This window comes from Rhineura floridana, chromosome 11 (genome assembly GCF_030035675.1).
Source record: "Rhineura floridana isolate rRhiFlo1 chromosome 11, rRhiFlo1.hap2, whole genome shotgun sequence".
Taxonomy (NCBI): domain Eukaryota; kingdom Metazoa; phylum Chordata; class Lepidosauria; order Squamata; family Rhineuridae; genus Rhineura; species Rhineura floridana.
The window spans coordinates 66248808-66266189 of NC_084490.1; the positions used below are offsets into that span (position 1 = coordinate 66248808).

At 42.0% G+C, this 17382-nt stretch overlaps 1 protein-coding gene across 18 annotated transcripts in view; it reads left to right on the forward strand.

Annotated features, from left to right (window-relative positions):
* Positions 1-17382, forward strand: part of FHOD3 (formin homology 2 domain containing 3) — a 573780-nt gene that overhangs the window by 417681 nt on the left and 138717 nt on the right. For 9 of the 18 annotated variants that reach the window (XM_061588106.1, XM_061588108.1, XM_061588113.1 and 6 more), the window contains 2 exons: positions 142-219; positions 5135-5260. The exons of 3 other annotated variants lie outside the window; for them this stretch is intronic. In XM_061588106.1, coding sequence (XP_061444090.1) covers positions 142-219; positions 5135-5260 — 204 coding nt within the window. The remainder of the gene's footprint in view (positions 1-141; positions 220-5134; positions 5261-17382) is intronic. 6 more of the 18 variants (XM_061588111.1, XM_061588116.1, XM_061588118.1 and 3 more) reach the window with 1 other exon arrangement.

Below are 17382 nucleotides of genomic sequence, written 5' to 3' on the forward strand. Positions count from 1 at the left end.
GCCGTAACAATGTTAACTATGGTTAAACCAAGTATGAGTATGCAAACTGCACATCTTCCATACATATTCCATAGCTTTTTAGTGTGTACTTTTATTCATATCATACACATCTGTAGTAATTGTTTTTCCTTTCTCCTGCAGTCCTTCTGAATACCTGCATGTGAACAAATTTTCTGAATCCTTCGATCCTTCTAATTTCCACTCTTTCTCTTCTTCTAGGTGGGTGATTCTTTCCTTGTTATGGAATACTGCTGAATTTAACATCTTACTTTGCTTTTTTCCTTCCCTAATCTCTAGCATTTTGGTTTCTTAGATCTTCAGTTACTTTCCTGTCACATAATTCTGTGTTCCTAAAGTTTTGCTGGTCCAAAAAACCATTAATATCAGACAAGATCAAATAGTTAACAACATACATTGTTCCCCCATTACCTGAAGCACTGGATTTATGGCTACCGAGAGGGGGGTACTGATATACTGGGCCCAAAGTTAGCAAGGGCCTCAGAGCTTTCATTAAAAAAAAAGTCACTGGGCCTCCTGGGAGAGAAGATATGAAGCAAAATATGCAGACAAAGTAATTTCTGTGAGATGACCCAGCTTGGTTGCTCCCACTTTTCTGTGTTTTTAGCCAGCAAGTGAAGTCAGAGCTGTGACTGACAAGTGAGATGTTTGGACACAAGCTGACAGGAACTCCTGGGTTCCTAAAGAGCTGTATTTTCTCTCTTTAAGTGCAGTTTCAGTCTCATTTTCTAATCCTAGGAATCTGTGTAGTTTAAAGATCTACTATTTCCCCTCATCTCCCTTTGCCCTTCCTAGCAGCCAGGATGTATTTTTCCTGTGGTGGATTCATCTGCGATCAGGTACACCCTACAAGTTATTTTCTGAAAAAGCATCACACAGTAAGTGTGGTTAGATGGTAAAGGATCCCCCATCCCCAAATGTCAAATACAAAGCAAGAAAACTTTGCAAAGAAAACTTGTTTCAAAGTAGGCATGCATAGGATTGTTAAAATGTTGTAAGCTGCTTTAGAGAGTATTTGAACAAAATTTAAGGATTAAATGTTTAAAATATATAATCTGATTGTATTTATATCCCACCTTGGTAGCATGCATGGTCTCCACCCCATTTTAATCTTACAAAACCCTGTGAGGTATGTTAGGATTGCAACCTTGCCTTTATTGTGAGGAAGAGGCAGAAGGGTTCAGTTGGACCTCATCAAATAGAAAAAAAGAAAAAGAAAAAATCAAAGTTCACTTAAACAGGACTTCAAAGAATGTAGCCATCAAGTCATTCAGTCACTGCATGAGAAATTAGTGATTGCAGTTTTCCATCCTAGAGACAATAGCAACACCAGGAATTGGATATTATTGAGGCTATGGGAGGTGCCAACAACAAGCACAGCAGACCCTTCCACCAAAGAGTGGCTTACCTGTGGCCAGAGGTGACAACATCTGGGTGCAATGAGGCTGATGCCAACAGGTCAGAGCCATGGATTTAGGAACCAAAGGATGGTTAGACGCATAGTGTGATGGGGACGTCATCCCAGTCCCCAACCTCGGTTGAAAGAAGAGTTATGTTTGAAAGGGGGAGGCAGAGATGGAGAAATATGCCTGAGCTTTGGGAGATGGAGGTAGACTCCATGGGCATGCATGCATTATTTGAGCATCATATGAAAGCCCTAAAGTGTTTTTTTTTTTTTTAAAAGGAGGCAAATTTGTGGCATTCCCTCCTAATGGAGCTCTCTTACTACATTGCCCGTGTTTAGTAGTTTGGCCAAAGCTTTTGTTTGTTCTTGTGTCTTTAAAAAAAAATAATCAGATTATTTTCTCATAATATTGCTTTGTAAATTAACATTATACAAGGGACAGGAAACTAGCTACTAGTGCTGTTCTGCAAACATTTGTGCAAGATCATAAACACACTATAAATAAGTAGGTTTTATAGTAACTGTCATGCTCAGGCACATATTTTGGATTCACTTTCCCATGCAACACTCTAGAACATAGTGGGCTGATTTGCACACCATGGTAAACTAAACTATGGCTTACTGGGACCGCACAAATGTATGGGCTCCCACAGAGGAGTTTACAGCTGTTTTGCAGCTCTCCAGTCTTTTTTACAAACCTTGACTACAGGTTGTGCTTAGTAAGCAGAATGTTTAACCACGAGCCTGGGTTTGGACAACATGCTAAGCCAAACCTTGACTTAGTTCAGTCTGTTACAGGAGCAAAAAGGCTCTGCACTCCTTTCAGAATGTTTGCACATTATTGTGGTCCAGGTAAGCCATAGTTTGGCTTACCATGTTGTGCAAACCAGTGTAAAATAGTCCTTCATTGTGCAGAAGACACATCCAGAAGAGCATTCTTGGATCTAATTCAGGAACAAATCTACACAGCTTATGGTAAGTAAGGAGCGAGCTTTAACCGCGAGGTTTGGTCAACAAGCAGATTGATGTGCTGGACTAATTTGATTACCAATTTTCCAGGGGTAATAATTTGATTACTACTTCTGAAAAACAAAGAGAGGTTTTAAAACTATGAAGGGGATGTGAAATATTAGGAAATGGAATAAAAATATAATGTTCAGTTACTCCACGTAGTAGCAGTTGGCCCAGTGCCAAATGCTGTCAGGCAAAAGTAGCTACTGAACAAGAAATTTCTGTTCTCTGGACCAGTATCAAAGATTTCCTAAAGTAAAATCCTAAACACACTTACCTATGAAATAAATCCAATGAACACAATGGAACTTCCAAGGAAAGATGCAGAGGATTGTGTGGTTAGATTACAGCCCAGTGCAAACTGACCTGGATGTAAGCCCCATTGAACAAAGTAGGACTTGCTTCTGAGTAAACATGCATAAGATTAAGCTGCAAGTCACTTTTAATTTCCCCCTGCATTAAAAAGAAATAAAATATTTGGCCTCTTTTATCCTCTCAAATTCTTTCATTACTTAGTTGGCGAGCCTACTGGACATAGATATATGCAAGTGTATCTAAAAACTATGGCAATCTGCTTTGACACCTCCCAGTCCACACACATATGCAGGGATAGAATGGGCTATCTATTAAATATATAAATATAAAATGGCAACATGTTGAACATAACATTTTCAACTCAGTGAGACAGCATTTTTTTGATAGAAATGGCTGTGGAGAAATGACCATCCAAAGCCCTTGGAAAGCAATTCTTCACTCCTAATTTCATAGAATAGTAGAGTTGGAAGGGGCCTATAAGGCCATCAAGTCCAACCCCCTGCGCAATGCAGGAATCCAAATCAAAGCATTCCCGACAGATGGCTGTCCAGCTGCCTCTTGAATGCCTCCAGTGTCGGAGACCCCACTACCTCTCTAGTAATTGGTTCCATTGTGGTATGGCTCTAACCGTTAGGAAGCTTTTCCTGATGTCCAGTCGAAATCTGGCTGCCTGCAACTTGAGCCCATTATTCTGTGTCCTGCACTCTGGGACAATCGAGAAGAGATCCTGGCCCTCCTCTGTGTAGCAACCTTTCAAGTACTTGAAGAGTGCTATAATATCTCCCCTCAGTCTTCTCTTCTCCAGGCTATACATGCCCAGTTCTTTCAGTCTCTGCTCATAGGGCTTTGTTTCTAGTCCCCTGATCATCCTTGTTGCCCTCCTCTGAACCTGTTCCAGTTTGTCTGCATCCTTCTTGAAGTGCGGAGACCAGAACTGGATGCAGTATTCAAGATGAGGCCTAACCAGTTCAAACATAGTTTATGTAAGATTATGTGGGAGACTGCAGAAATTCTATTTAAACTTGCACCATTACTAGTTTTGTTTTGTTTTTGATTATGATAAACTTACAACCCATCTGCAAATCTGCACAACTAAGCAGCAAGTTAGATATACCAGCTGCTTGTTGTTGCTCTCTTTAATTTTCTACTAGGTTACCCATAACAATTACCTACTTTTTATTTTACTTGTGACAATGAAGCCCTGGATACTGATTGGCTGATCTGGTGGTGATCTGCTGCTCCGGGAATGATAGAGTTTAACTTCTCTGAAGAAAGAGAAAGCTGTCAGTTTGTCTGGGTCTGAAATTTCCCACAAGGACAAGGAGAGAAGTGGCAAGGGGTCCTCAGTGCTTAGCTTCTTTGAGGCAAAATGGCAAAGAAGCCCAGGGACATGGAGACTGAAGGAAGTTGCAGAGTAGCAATGCACTGAGAAAAAAGAATGTGTTAGGAGGTGAGGAGGAGGAGGAGTAACGAGGAAAAGGGCAGAGGAGAAAAGATACTGGTACAGGAAGAGGCCAATCTGAGAGTGGGCTCTGAAGAAAGGTCATAATGGAACAGCCTACCTGAGGAGACACGCCTGGCGCCTACGGTGCTTTCTTTTAGGCGCCAGGTTAAGACCTGGCTATACTCCCAGGCATTTTAATGTTCAATGTTTTATATTTAATGTTTTTCGTTTAATTTGCTGCTGTTTGTTATTAATTTTATTGTAACACTGTATTTTAATCTTGTTTTGTTCACCGCCCAGAGAGCTACTCGCTATGGGCGGTTTATAAATGAAATAAAATAAATAAATAAATAAATAAATTTCAGGAGGGGGGTTGTGCCAAAGGAAGAGGTAGAGAAGAGTGCTATGAAGGCTGGTCAAAAGACAGGATGGCAAAAGCAATGGGACAAAGTAAAGCGTAGCCTGAAAAACTGGAACCTGAGGAAACACTGGATAGTGGAGATAATGGGGAGCAGGGGAGAGAAAATAGGCCTAGGGCAAAAAACATAAATAGGGCCTAAGGATATGAGGGGCTGTGCAATATTAGCAAAAAAGACCTGAGCAGGAAAAAGATTTGGAGGATTGGCAGTGGTCAGCCAGGGAGCCAAAGATGAATAGATTTACTAAGTAGAGTAAAGAGTTAATGGGAATTTTGATAGTTGTGAGTTTGTGACTGGGCAGCAAAGAGCAAACAGGGATAGGGCTGAATTTTACAAATTCATCTGAATTGATGAGCCACTTTTTTGTCCACAGACTTCTAGTACACTATTAACCCAGACATTGGTACATTTTTAGATTATGGCCATTTGTATTAATGAAAACAACATGTTGCTAACATGTTTATGAAATGCTTCTTTTCTCTTCTGATTATCTCCAATCCCTACAACCTCTTGCAACTTCAGACACAGTGGCTCCAGCGACAACTCCTGTTCTTCCATGTTACCTCATTCTGGACTAAGTACACCTACAACACCAAACTCTCGTTACGCTTCATCCCTATCGCCACCTCAGGAGGCCACAATGGAGAGGTTTGTAAGAAAACAGCATAGACTAAAAATGGATTAATTCGTTAATTTAATTGCAAATATTGATATACTACCCTCCACCAAATTTGATTTCAGTGTGGTTTACTAAGTTACAATAAATTCATTGTTGGCTTTCCTGTTAGGCAGAGAGTTGCTCAGCAATTCCCATCTTTGCTCACCCCAGACCACCACTGCATAAATTTCATATGTTGCTCCTTCTGCTTTTATTGAATGAAGGCTTTATTGTTCAGAGCCATGGGCTACCACCATTAAACTTCTGCTTTTATTATCATTCCAACACTAGTGAGGGAGCTTAGATCAGTTGCACTACTGTCACTGAACCTTGCTGCCTTATATTCTCCCTGTCTTAATGCTTTCCTTACTTCATTATTGTCCTTACTTTTCTTTCCAGTCAATGGTCTCATTGGTCATTTCTCCCCACTTTCTCTTCATGTTTCCTCCATTCCAGTCTTCTCTTTCTCAATAACTTCATCCTACAGAGGGATAGCTGTATATTCTGCTATCTTGTAGCAGAAACAACAAAAGAGTCTTGTGGTACCCTAAAGATTAAGCATTTATTATGGCATAAGCTTTCATGGAATACTTCATCAGGTGCGTAAAGGATTATCCTGAGTTGCAGGTATTGTATTGTATAAATAGACATCCTGGCATTGGTAATCCATTTAACACATGTAGTAGGAGAAAAATCCATTGTGCCAATTCAGTCTACAAGTGATAGCATTTTACCTCTTGATATATTGTAATTTGGTGGTTTCACATTGCAGTCTCCCTTGGAAGTTTCCTTGTGCCGGTATGGTCATTTAAGGACACATAAAACATGTCCTAGGAGGATGAAATGTTCCTCCACTGATTTTTTGAATTGCCATTTCTGATGTCAGATTTGTGTCTATTTGTTCTTTTGTGTGGAGACTGGTATGGTGGTTTTATGTAGAGTAAGGAGGTGCATTGTTGTCAGATGAGCACATTAGAAAATGAGCAGGTGAATGAACCCCTGATATTAGTGATGGCATTATTAGATCCTGTAATAGTGCTGTTAAAGTAGACATGGGGACAGAGTTAGCATCTAGGTCCACAGTGGGTGTCACCAGCCCAGAGCCCATAGGTGCCATGGTGCCCATGAAGGCTTTCACTGGTGTCCTCAGGAAGGGGACCCAGAATCTGAGGTTTCTTTTTTTTAAAAGTAACTCTTTAGCCCTCTTAGAAAGAAAGTTATGAAGCAAAATGTGCAGGTAACCTAAACATTTGTGTGAAATGAGTCAGCCTTGCTGCTCCCACCTGTCACTGTTTTTAGCCAATGAATGAAATCAGAGCTGTGATTCATAAGTAAGTTGTTTGGACACCAGGGTCCTGAAGAGCTCCTGTTTTCCCTTCTCCTTTAGAGTTTTCTAGAAGTCCTTGAAATCCCCGTAGTTTGCTGTTCCTTGTTTCCTACAACCAGGATGCATCTTTCCTGTGGTGGGTTCATCTGCCATCAGGTACTCCCTAGAACAGAAGTTGCCAACCTTGTTGGACTAGTCGGTATATTCTGAATTCTGAGACAGTGCTGTAGGAGGATGTTAAAGAATCCCCCTTCCCAAAAGGCAAATGCGAAATGTGAAAACTTTGCAAAGATGCCTAGGTTTGACTTCTGCCATGCAGGAGCTGATGCTCAGGCACTCATTAAGAATTCACTGTATAGTTTACTTACAGTACAGTGATATCCATGTCTACTTCAGAAGTAAGTCTCTTTGTGTTTAATGGGGTTTACTTCCAGGTAAGTGCATATAGGATGGTAGTTTAGGCTTAGATTTAGGATTGGCATTAGGGAAAACAGGATTCTTGTACTGTTAACAGCTGTATCTCCACAATCAGGATCAGTAGGACATAGCTGATTTCCCATGGCAAACATGACCTTGTCCAGGGGAAGGTGGTGGAAGTAGCAGCAATGACTATACTCTCTCTAATTTTGTGTTGTGCCATGACAACCATTTTGTGACTGGTGCCCTCAGCACTTTCTCAAAAATATGAAATGTGTCCCTTCTCCAAAAAGGTTGGTGAACCTTGATCTACAGGGTCTGGTCCCTGTGTCTTTGTCTCTATTGTGTGACCTGTTGTTGCTGGTGAGTAACTGTTTTAAGCTGTGAGACTGTTTGTAGGCAAGTATAGGCCTACCAACCAAGGCCTGTGAAACTGAAGTGTTGTTATTTAGGGTGGGCTGTAGATCACAGATAATATGTTTGAGTGGTTTTAACTGTGAGCTGTAACTGAAAACAAGTGGTGGTCTGTCATTTTCTGTTCAAGGTCTGTCCTGTAGTAGACTGTTCCTGGGTAGCAATCCTTATTAATCCTTATTAACCTGTTTCTCCCCCCACCTCTTCATTTGGTGGATATTGGCACTGGGTGATAAGGAAAGGAGTTATCAGCTCTGGCTATTGCTGCCATAATGGAAGGTGACCTTAAGCCTCCATCTCATGTCAATAGCTAGGAACTGAACCTGTCCTTAACTGTGGTCCACCTTGCAGCAGCTGGTGAGCAGGTTTACTGGCATTCATCATGTACACTACAGGGTTAATGTGTTGGGCACCATAGAACAAGAGGCTCTGTTTACAGAATGTCAGACCTGGGGCCTACCTTGCTAGAGGCTGCCATGAGTCCAGCTCTGTGAAAACTATAGTGGGGGAAAGGGGGAGAGATGAAATCTCAGATGTGCACACAAAAACGTGTTTGGGGGCTCAACCCATTTTGAAATGCACTTCTTCACATGCATCTAAAACACACACACACACACACAAATTCATTTGGTTACATGCACACCAGACAACATAGTGGCGGTTTTTCTTTTAATTGCCCCGGAAATAGGATATTTCAAAATGTGTTGCACACTTGAGATTTCATCTTTTACACTTTTGTTGCTATTACAGGTAAAGCAATGGGTGCATGGGCTAGAGGCAAGGGGCATGGTTGTGAGCTTTTCTGCAAGAAGATTATTAAAAATGTATAAACAAATTTATAAATAAACTCCCAACTGGAACATTAGTGCATGCTTGCACAATGGCAAAATAAAATAATAAACATAAGAAAATTGGCCAAATGGTCATACAATGCAAGAAGTACAGTCTGTGCCCCATCTGGGAAATAGTATGAAGGAAAGGGTTAATCCTCCCCCCCCACTCCTCCCCCCCAAATCCAGTGTAATCCATTTCAGGCCCTGAGTAGCTGCTCTTAGTCTAAGATGATGATGATGATGATGATAATGATAATAATAATAATAATAATAATAATAATAATAATAATAATAATAATAATAATAATAATAATAATAATAATAAATTTAATTTTTGTGTCGCCTATCTGGCCAAAGCCACTCTAGGCGACGTACATATTAAAATTCAATAAAATACAATAAAAATACAGAATAAAATACAATGCAGTCAACACTAATGCAGCTGTAAAACTATGTAGGGCAATCAATAAACAATTATCACAAAAACAAAAAACAATCACAGAAAAATTAGCCCACCCCGGAGATCCCAAAAGATGAAGCAATTGGGAGAAATGATCTCAGGACTTCCACTTCATATCAGATTTGTCCCTTAGACAGCTCATGCCTGTGTGTGCCCAGTCTCCTCTACAGTGCTTGTTTGCCTCCAGATCTCCAACCGTTGACACATTCACAGATGAATCCCATATCAACTAAACTGTCATAAGGTTGGTTAGAAGCTGATGCCAACCCTTTAATAGCTCTGAGTTGTAGCATTTCTTTGAATGAAGAATTACACTTTGTAGCAAAATTAATTAAACCCATCATTGGAGAGGAACAGGAATTAGTTGTGCAATACTCAAAGGTATTATATTTGAGAGAAGAAACTTCTGAAACTGGGTGTTATGATCATATTATGCGTGCACTTTGCCAACTGCATGGCTCCCAGTTCATTTCTGGGCTTGGTTTAAAGTGCTGTTGTTGACCTTTAAAGCCCTTCACAGCTTGGGACCTGAGCACCTGAAGGACTGCTTGTCTCCACATGTGCCTATGATTTTCATCAGTGATCCTTCTGGTGCCCCTACCAACTGAGGTGGGGTGTTTGTTACCAAGGAAAGGGCCTTTTAGGTGGTGCCCCTCACCTATGGAATGTTCTCCCTAAGGAGGCTTGCCTGGTGCCTGCATTGAAGCTATTTAGGTGCCAGGCAAAGAACTTTTTTCTCCTCAGCTTTTTAATCTGACCTATTTTATCACTGCCAACTACTTTTATGCTGCATGTATTTGTTTTATGTTTACCAACTACGTTTGTACTTCTGTTTTTAAATTGTGTTTTAATATTTTTGTTGTTACTGTAATTTCAATTCTTTGTAAACTACTCTGGGAATACGTTGAAGGAGCAAAGTATAAATCTATGTATCTATGTCTATACTTATATTCACTAATAGGCAAAAAACATTGCGGTTTAAGAACATACCTATAGCCAACAGATATTTCTATCAAACTTTTAAAAGCAGGGAAATTGGGCAGCTATAGTGAATGCACCAAAGGAGCAGGAGACCTGACCTCCGCTCTATTGTACTGCCCTATCAATTTGTCAAAATACAAACACAATTTAGGTTGGTCTTTCACAGTCCAATCCACTTCCTGTGTAGCTTGGAACAATTTGGTAACATGTGCCTCTGAGCATATGGTGAGTGGTGGCAATACCTGCCACCTCCAAAGAAGGAGAATTACATATTTGTATATTTGTTGGTGTTCTTCTTACTTTGCTTCATTCCTGTGTTACTATTGTTTCTACAGAGAATCTAATATTTTATTTTTCTCATTATTCATCCTAGAAACCTGTGTCAAATTTATTTTTATTAATTTCAAAGCCTTTTTATTGATCAGTATCGTGATGGTGAAGACAGCCGTGTTTCAAATTGGAGGTTATGTTCTATAACCTGGGAGACCAGAGTTCAAATCCCTACATAGCCATGAAGCTCACTGGATGACCTTGGGCCAGTCACTGCCTCTCACCCTCATGAAAACCCTATCACCCTCATGAAAACCCTATTTATAGGGTCGCCATAAGTCGGAATCAACTTGAAGGCAGTACATTTACATTTATCTGAAAATATCAGACTGATTACAATATGTTGCTACTTTAGGAATGACTCTAGCTGTTGGAAAAAACAAACTTGGCCTGCCCAAGATGCTTGTTTTCAGTTTGCTATATTTAAACCACTTCATTTAAGGCAAGGTGGGCACAGTCAATTAAAAACGTAGAGCGCGCCTAGAATTTTGCTAGAATATATTTCACCTCCCACTGTTTTATCTTGTGCAAACTGAGACACTCCTGGTGTCCACTGGAGACTATTCTGCAGAACAGTCAGTGCCATTAATCCACAATCATTTTTGGAGTTTTTTTAGTGTAAATTTTGCAAAGTGTTGCTGGAAAAATGGAAATAGAGTTTTCATGGTAAGTGGTATTCAGAGGGAGTTTACCATTGCCTCCCTCTGAGGCTAGTCCTCCCCAGCTAGCTGGGACCTGCTCAGTTTGCCACAGCTGCACAAGCCAGCCCCTTGCTTGTCCACAACTGCCAGCTGGGGGGCAACTGGGCTCCTTGGGACTATGCAGCTTGCCCACGACTGCACAGGTGGCAGCGCATGTAACCCCTGAGCCACTCACTGTGGGGGTGATCTTTAGCTGGCCCTTTACACCCAGGAGACATGTGCTGGGATTTGAACTCACAGTCTCTGGACTCCCAGCCAGGCTCTCCTCCCCACTGTGTTATACCAGCTGCTAAAGTGTTATTGTACTTCACATATTCACAGAAATAGAAGCAAAAGAAAATGATTTGCTATAGGAAACTTCACTAAAATTGCAAAGTAAATCAGACATATCTAAAGTGACTATCTGAACTATGGCAACTGTCTTAATAATGTTGCTTCCTCCCTGCTAAAACAAGGTCAGCACATGTCTTGTTTCTGTTATTTGAGCTGATTGCAGGTGTTGCCACCACTCACCATATGCTCAGAGGCACATGTTACCAAATTCTTCCAAGTTACACAGGAAGTGGATTGGACTGTGAAAGACCAACCCAAATGGTGTTTTTACCATTTTTACCAGTTTGTAGGGCAGTACAATATCTCAGAGAAGAGGTCAGGTCTCCTGCTCCCCTGCTGCATTCACTAGAGCTGCCCAATTTCCGTGCTTTTTAAAGTTGGATAGAAATATCTGTGGGCTGTAGGTACGTTCCGAAACTGCAAGGTTTTTTGCCTATGAGTGAATTTCTCTGCTTTTTAATCCAGGAGGTAAGAAATGGGATTCTGTGCAAGTTTGCTGAGAATGGATTGATCATTTGCATGCTTATTGAGTTCAGTGGGATTTACTCCTGTGCAATCATGCTTAGAATAGGTGAAACTGGCCACAGGGGATGGGGAGGGGGAGGGATGGGAGGAAGGGCGGAGGGGAGGAGGGGCAGGCAGGAGGGGTAGAAGAGGAGAAAGAGAGGTTTGATCATTTGCATGTTTATTGAGTTCAGTGGGATTTACTCCCGTGCAATCGAGCTTAGGATAGGTAAAACTGACTGGGAGGGAGGGCTGGAGTGGGCAGGGGAGGGGGAAGAAGGGAGGGGAGGAAGAAGGGAGGAAGAAAGGGGAGAGGTGAAGCAGGGGAATAGCAGGTCTGATCATTTGCATGCTTACTGAGTTCAATGGAACTCCAAAGACACTTGAAGAGAGAAACTGCTTACAAGTGCCTGTACGCTAATGCTAGGAGCCTGCGAACCAAGATGGGAGATCTGGAGTGCTTGGTCTTAGAGGACAGCATTGATATAGTGAGCATAACGGAGACCTGGTGGAATGGAGAAAACCAGTGGGATACGGTTATCCCTGGATATAAACTATATCGGAAGGACAGGGAAGGACGTATTGGTGGCGGAGTCGCTCTATACGTGAAAGAAGGCATTGAATCCAGCAAGCTCGAAACCCCAAAAGAGGCAGACTCCTCCACAGAATCGTTGTGGATGGTGATACCATGCCCCAGGAGGGACTTAATACTGGGAACGATCTATCGTCCCCCTGATCAAAATGCTCAGGGAGACCTTGAGATGAGATATGAAATTGAGGAAGCATCCAAACTAGGAAATGTGGTAGTAATGGGTGACTTCAACTACCCGGACATAGACTGGCTGCATATGTGTTCCAGTCATGACAAAGAAGCAAAGTTTCTAGATATTCTAAATGACTATTCCCTAGACCAGTTGGTCATGGAACCGACCAGAGGGACGGCAACCCTGGACTTAATCCTCAGTGGGGACCGGGACCTGGTGCAAGATGTAAGTGTTGTTGAACCGATTGGGAGCAGTGACCACAGTGCTATTAAATTAAACATACATGTAAATGGCCAATTGCCAAGAAAATCCAACACGGTCACATTTGACTTCAAAAGAGGAAACTTCACAAAAATGAGGGGATTGGTAAAAAGAAAGCTGAAAAACAAAGTCCAGAGGGTCACATCACTCGAAAATGCTTGGAAGTTGTTTAAAAACACTATATTAGAAGCTCAACTGGAGTGCATACCGCAGATCAGAAAAGGTACCGCCAGGGCCAAGAAGATGCCAGCATGGTTAACGAGCAAAGTCAAGGAAGCTCTTAGAGGCAAAAAGTCTTCCTTCAAAAAATGGAAGTCTTGTCCAAATGAAGAAAATAAAAAAGAACACAAACTCTGGCAAAAGAAATGCAAGAAGACAATAAGGGATGCTAAAAAAGAATTTGAGGAGCACATTGCTAAGAACATAAAAACCAACAACAAAAAATTCTATAAATACATTCAAAGCAGGAGACCATCTAGGGAGACAATTGGACCCTTGGATGATAAGGGAGTCAAAGGTGTACTAAAGAACAATAAGAAGATTGCAGAGAAGCTAAATGAATTCTTTGCATCTGTCTTCACAGTGGAAGATATAGGGCAGATCCCTGAACCTGAACTAACATTTGCAGGAAGGGATTCTGAGGAACTGAGACAAATAGTGGTAACGAAAGAGGAAGTTCTAAGCTTAATGGACAATATAAAAACTGACAAATCACCGGGCCCGGATGGCATCCACCCGAGAGTTCTCAAAGAACTCAAAGGTGAAATTGCTGATCTGCTAACTAAAATATGTAACTTGTCCCTCGGGTCCTAGTCCGTGCCTGAGGACTGGAAAGTGGCAAATGTAACGCCAATCTTCAAAAAGGGATCCAGAGGGGATCCCGGAAATTACAGGCCAGTTAGCTTAACTTCTGTCCCTGGAAAACTGGTAGAAAGTATTATTAAAGCTAGATTAACTAAGCACATAGAAGAACAAGCCTTGCTGAAGCAGAGCCAGCCTGGCTTCTGCAAGGGAAAGTCCTGTCTCAGTAACCTATTAGAATTCTTTGAGAGTGTCAACAAGCATATAGATAGAGGTGATCCAGTGGACATAGTGTACTTAGACTTTCAAAAAGCGTTTGACAAGGTACCTCACCAAAGGCTTCTGAGGAAGCTTAGCAGTCATGGAATAAGAGGAGAGGTCCTCTTGTGGATAAGAAATTGGTTAAGAAGCAGAAAGCAGAGAGTAGGAATAAACGGACAGTTCTCCCAATGGAGGGCTGTAGAAAGTGGAGTCCCTCAAGGATCGGTATTGGGACCTGTACTTTTCAACTTGTTCATTAATGACCTAGAATTAGGAGTGAGCAGTGAAGTGGCCAAGTTTGCTGATGACACTAAATTGTTCAGGGTTGTTAAAACAAAAAGGGATTGCGAAGAGCTCCAAAAAGACCCCTCCAAACTGAGTGAATGGGCAGAAAAATGGCAAATGCAATTCAATATAAACAAGTGTAAAATTATGCATATTGGAGCAAAAAATCTGAATTTCACATATACGCTCATGGGGTCTGAACTGGTGGTGACCGACCAGGAGAGAGACCTCGGGGTTGTAGTGGACAGCACGATGAAAATGTCGACCCAGTGTGCTGCAGCTGTGAAAAAGGCAAATTCCATGCTAGCGATAATTAGGAAAGGTATTGAAAATAAAACAGCCAATATCATAATGCCGTTGTATAAATCTATGGTGCAGCCGCATTTGGAATACTGTGTACAGTTCTGGTCGCCTCATCTCAAAAAGGATATTATAGAGTTGGAAAAGGTTCAGAAGAGGGCAACCAGAATGATCAAGGGGATGGAGCGACTCCCTTACGAGGAAAGGTTGCAGCATTTGGGGCTCTTTAGTTTAGAGAAAAGGCGGGTCAGAGGAGACATGATAGAAGTGTATAAAATTATGCATGGCATTGAGAAAGTGGATAGAGAAAAGTTCTTCTCCCTCTCTCATAATACTAGAACTCGTGGACATTCAAAGAAGCTGAATGTTGGAAGATTCAGGACAGACAAAAGGAAGTACTTCTTTACTCAGCGCATAGTTAAACTATGGAACTTGCTCCCACAAGATGCAGTAATGGCCACCAGCTTGGACGGCTTTAAAAGAAGATTAGACAAATTCATGGAGGACAGGGCTATCAATGGCTACTAGCCATGATGGCTGTGCTCTGCCACCCTAGTCAGAGGCAGCGTGCTTCTGAAAACCAGTTGCCGGAAGCCTCAGGAGGGGAGAGTGTTCTTGCACTCGGGTCCTGCTTGCGGGCTTCCCCCAGGCACCTGGTTGGCCACTGTGAGAACAGGATGCTGGACTAGATGGGCCACTGGCCTGATCCAGCAGGCTCTTCTTATGTTCTTATGTTCTTATACTCCTATGTAATCATGGTTAGAATAGGTAAAACTGATCATGGGGGAGGACAGAGGGAGGGTAGAGGAGAGGGAAGGAGAAAGGGAGGGGAGGGGCAAGGAGGGGATTGGAGGGGCAAAGGGGCAGGGGAGGGCAGGGTTGATCATTTGCATGCTTATTGAGTTCATTGGTATTTACTCCTGTGCAATCATGCTTAAGATAGGTAAAACTGACCAGGGGGAGGGGGAGGAGAGAGGGAAGGAGGGGATTGGAGGGAGAGGGGAGGGAAGGGATAGGAGGGAGGAGAAGGGAGGGTGGGTTTGATCAGTTGCATACTCTTTGTGTTCAGTGGGATTTATTTCTGTGCAATCATGTTTGAAAATGGCAATGGACTGCCTTCAAGTCGATCCCGATTTATGACGACCCCTATGGTTTTCATGGTAAGCAGTATTCAAAGGTGGTTTTGCCATTGCCTTCCTTTGAGGCTGAGAGGCAGTGACTGTCCCAAGGTCACCCAGTGAGCTTCATGCTGTGTGGGGATTCAAACCCTGGTCTCCCAGGTCGTAGTTCAGCACTGACCCAGGGGAGGAGCAGGGAGGGGAGGAGGAGGGAGAGGGGAGGAGATTCGATGGGTGGCCACTGGGCAGAGGGAAAGCCCAATTACTTTCCAAAATGAAAACTTTGTGAACAGGATCATTGCTTTTCAGGGTTTCCCCCACCTTTTTATTCTACAGTAGGCACATGTAGCCTCCCACCCAAATTTAAACCAAAGCTGTCCCTGGCCACATCCACACCGACCTTTATTTCACTTTGGACAGTCATGGCTCCTCTCAAAGTATCCTGGGAAGTGTAGTTAGTGGAGGGTGCTGAGAGTTTCTAGGAGATGCCCTGTTTCCCTCACAGAGCTTCAATCAGAGCAGGTGACTGTTAAACCAGTCTGACCACTGAGCTCTCTCATGGGAATACGAATCTCCTCTCAGCACACTTCACAAACTACACTTCCCAGGATTCTTTGGGGAAAGCCATGACTGTCTTAAGTGAAATCAAAGTCTGTTGTGGATGTGGCCAAGCAGCTGTGAGTCTGGCTTTTAGAACACTGACAGTTGGTTCTTACTGAGCATGCCTGACATCATTCAGTTCAGTGCAAAAAAAATTAAATTAATTAAAAAACTTTTAAACTGTAGAAGATGAAGGTCAGAGTATGGGGCAAGGTCAGTAACAGGATTACAGGTACTCTGTGAACATGGCTGATTTTTAATGAATTTCAACAGATTATGAGAACTCGGAGAGAAAAAAGTCCCAAAGGGGTCTGGTTTTTTTCTCTCTCTCTTTTTACACTTTGAACTCTCAATTCTTTCTGACTGTTTTGTTTATCACCATGAAAATTGAGAGGGTTGTTAAGCAAGAGTTTCTGAGTTCAGGAGTATAGGTTTTGTAAGGTTTTGTTTTGAAATGAGCTTATGGGAAGCATCAGAATGGCATGGGGGTATTTTCAGTGTAACATTGCAGAATGTGAAAAATCCACGCTGGCTATAGTAGAGTGGCTGTATAATCTCTATCTATCTATCTATCTATCTATCTATCTATCTATCTATCTATCCACACACGTATATACTGTAGCTGGGTCTTGGTTGTAAAGGGTCAGTGAAGTGTTTTGAAAACAATGATTTACTCCAACAACTTTCACTGCAGCTGTACCAGATTTAATTCTCCTGTTTAAGAAAGAAAAAGATGTGTTTATTACTATAGTAGGGGAAAATACTTATCTGGATGGTGTGTATGTGTGCATGTGTGTGAATTCAGTAACAGCTTGTTCCAGCTGTTGTTCTACAAGGAGGGTCTCATTTTTCTGCAACCCCCATCCCCGCTCCTTCTAATCTTTTTGTTTATAAAGTGTCTGTTAGCCATGGGGAAACCTTCTGGACAAGTGCTAACTGCAATGCACTCTGTGGTGCTGATTGAGAAGAGATATTGGCATATTTACAGCTTCACCTTATACGTTTAACTCTTTTAAGGAAAAAGAAAAGGAAGCAAGCTTACCTACCCATAACTGGCTTCCTACACTGTCAGGATAAAAGTATTTTTGCTGTTCTTTTTTCTTCTTCTCCCCTCTGCCAACTAATCTACTTTCTACTCCCCATGTAGCATTAACATCTGTTTCAATAGTGGAACACTGCACCAAGAGTATCCAGATCTCCTCCCTGTTTCTGCCTCTGTCTTGGAACTGGAGCATCATATGACTTCCTTCTTTAACTTAAAGGCCAACTCTTCATCATCTAGAGATGGAAATTTGAGGATGGAACTACACAGTATGGACAACACCAGAATGACACCAAAATAGTATCTCTGTGTCAATTTCTTCTCCTCTCCCCAGTAACATGATCTGAGACTATGAGTTTCTCCCCCTCAGCAGTGGTAGC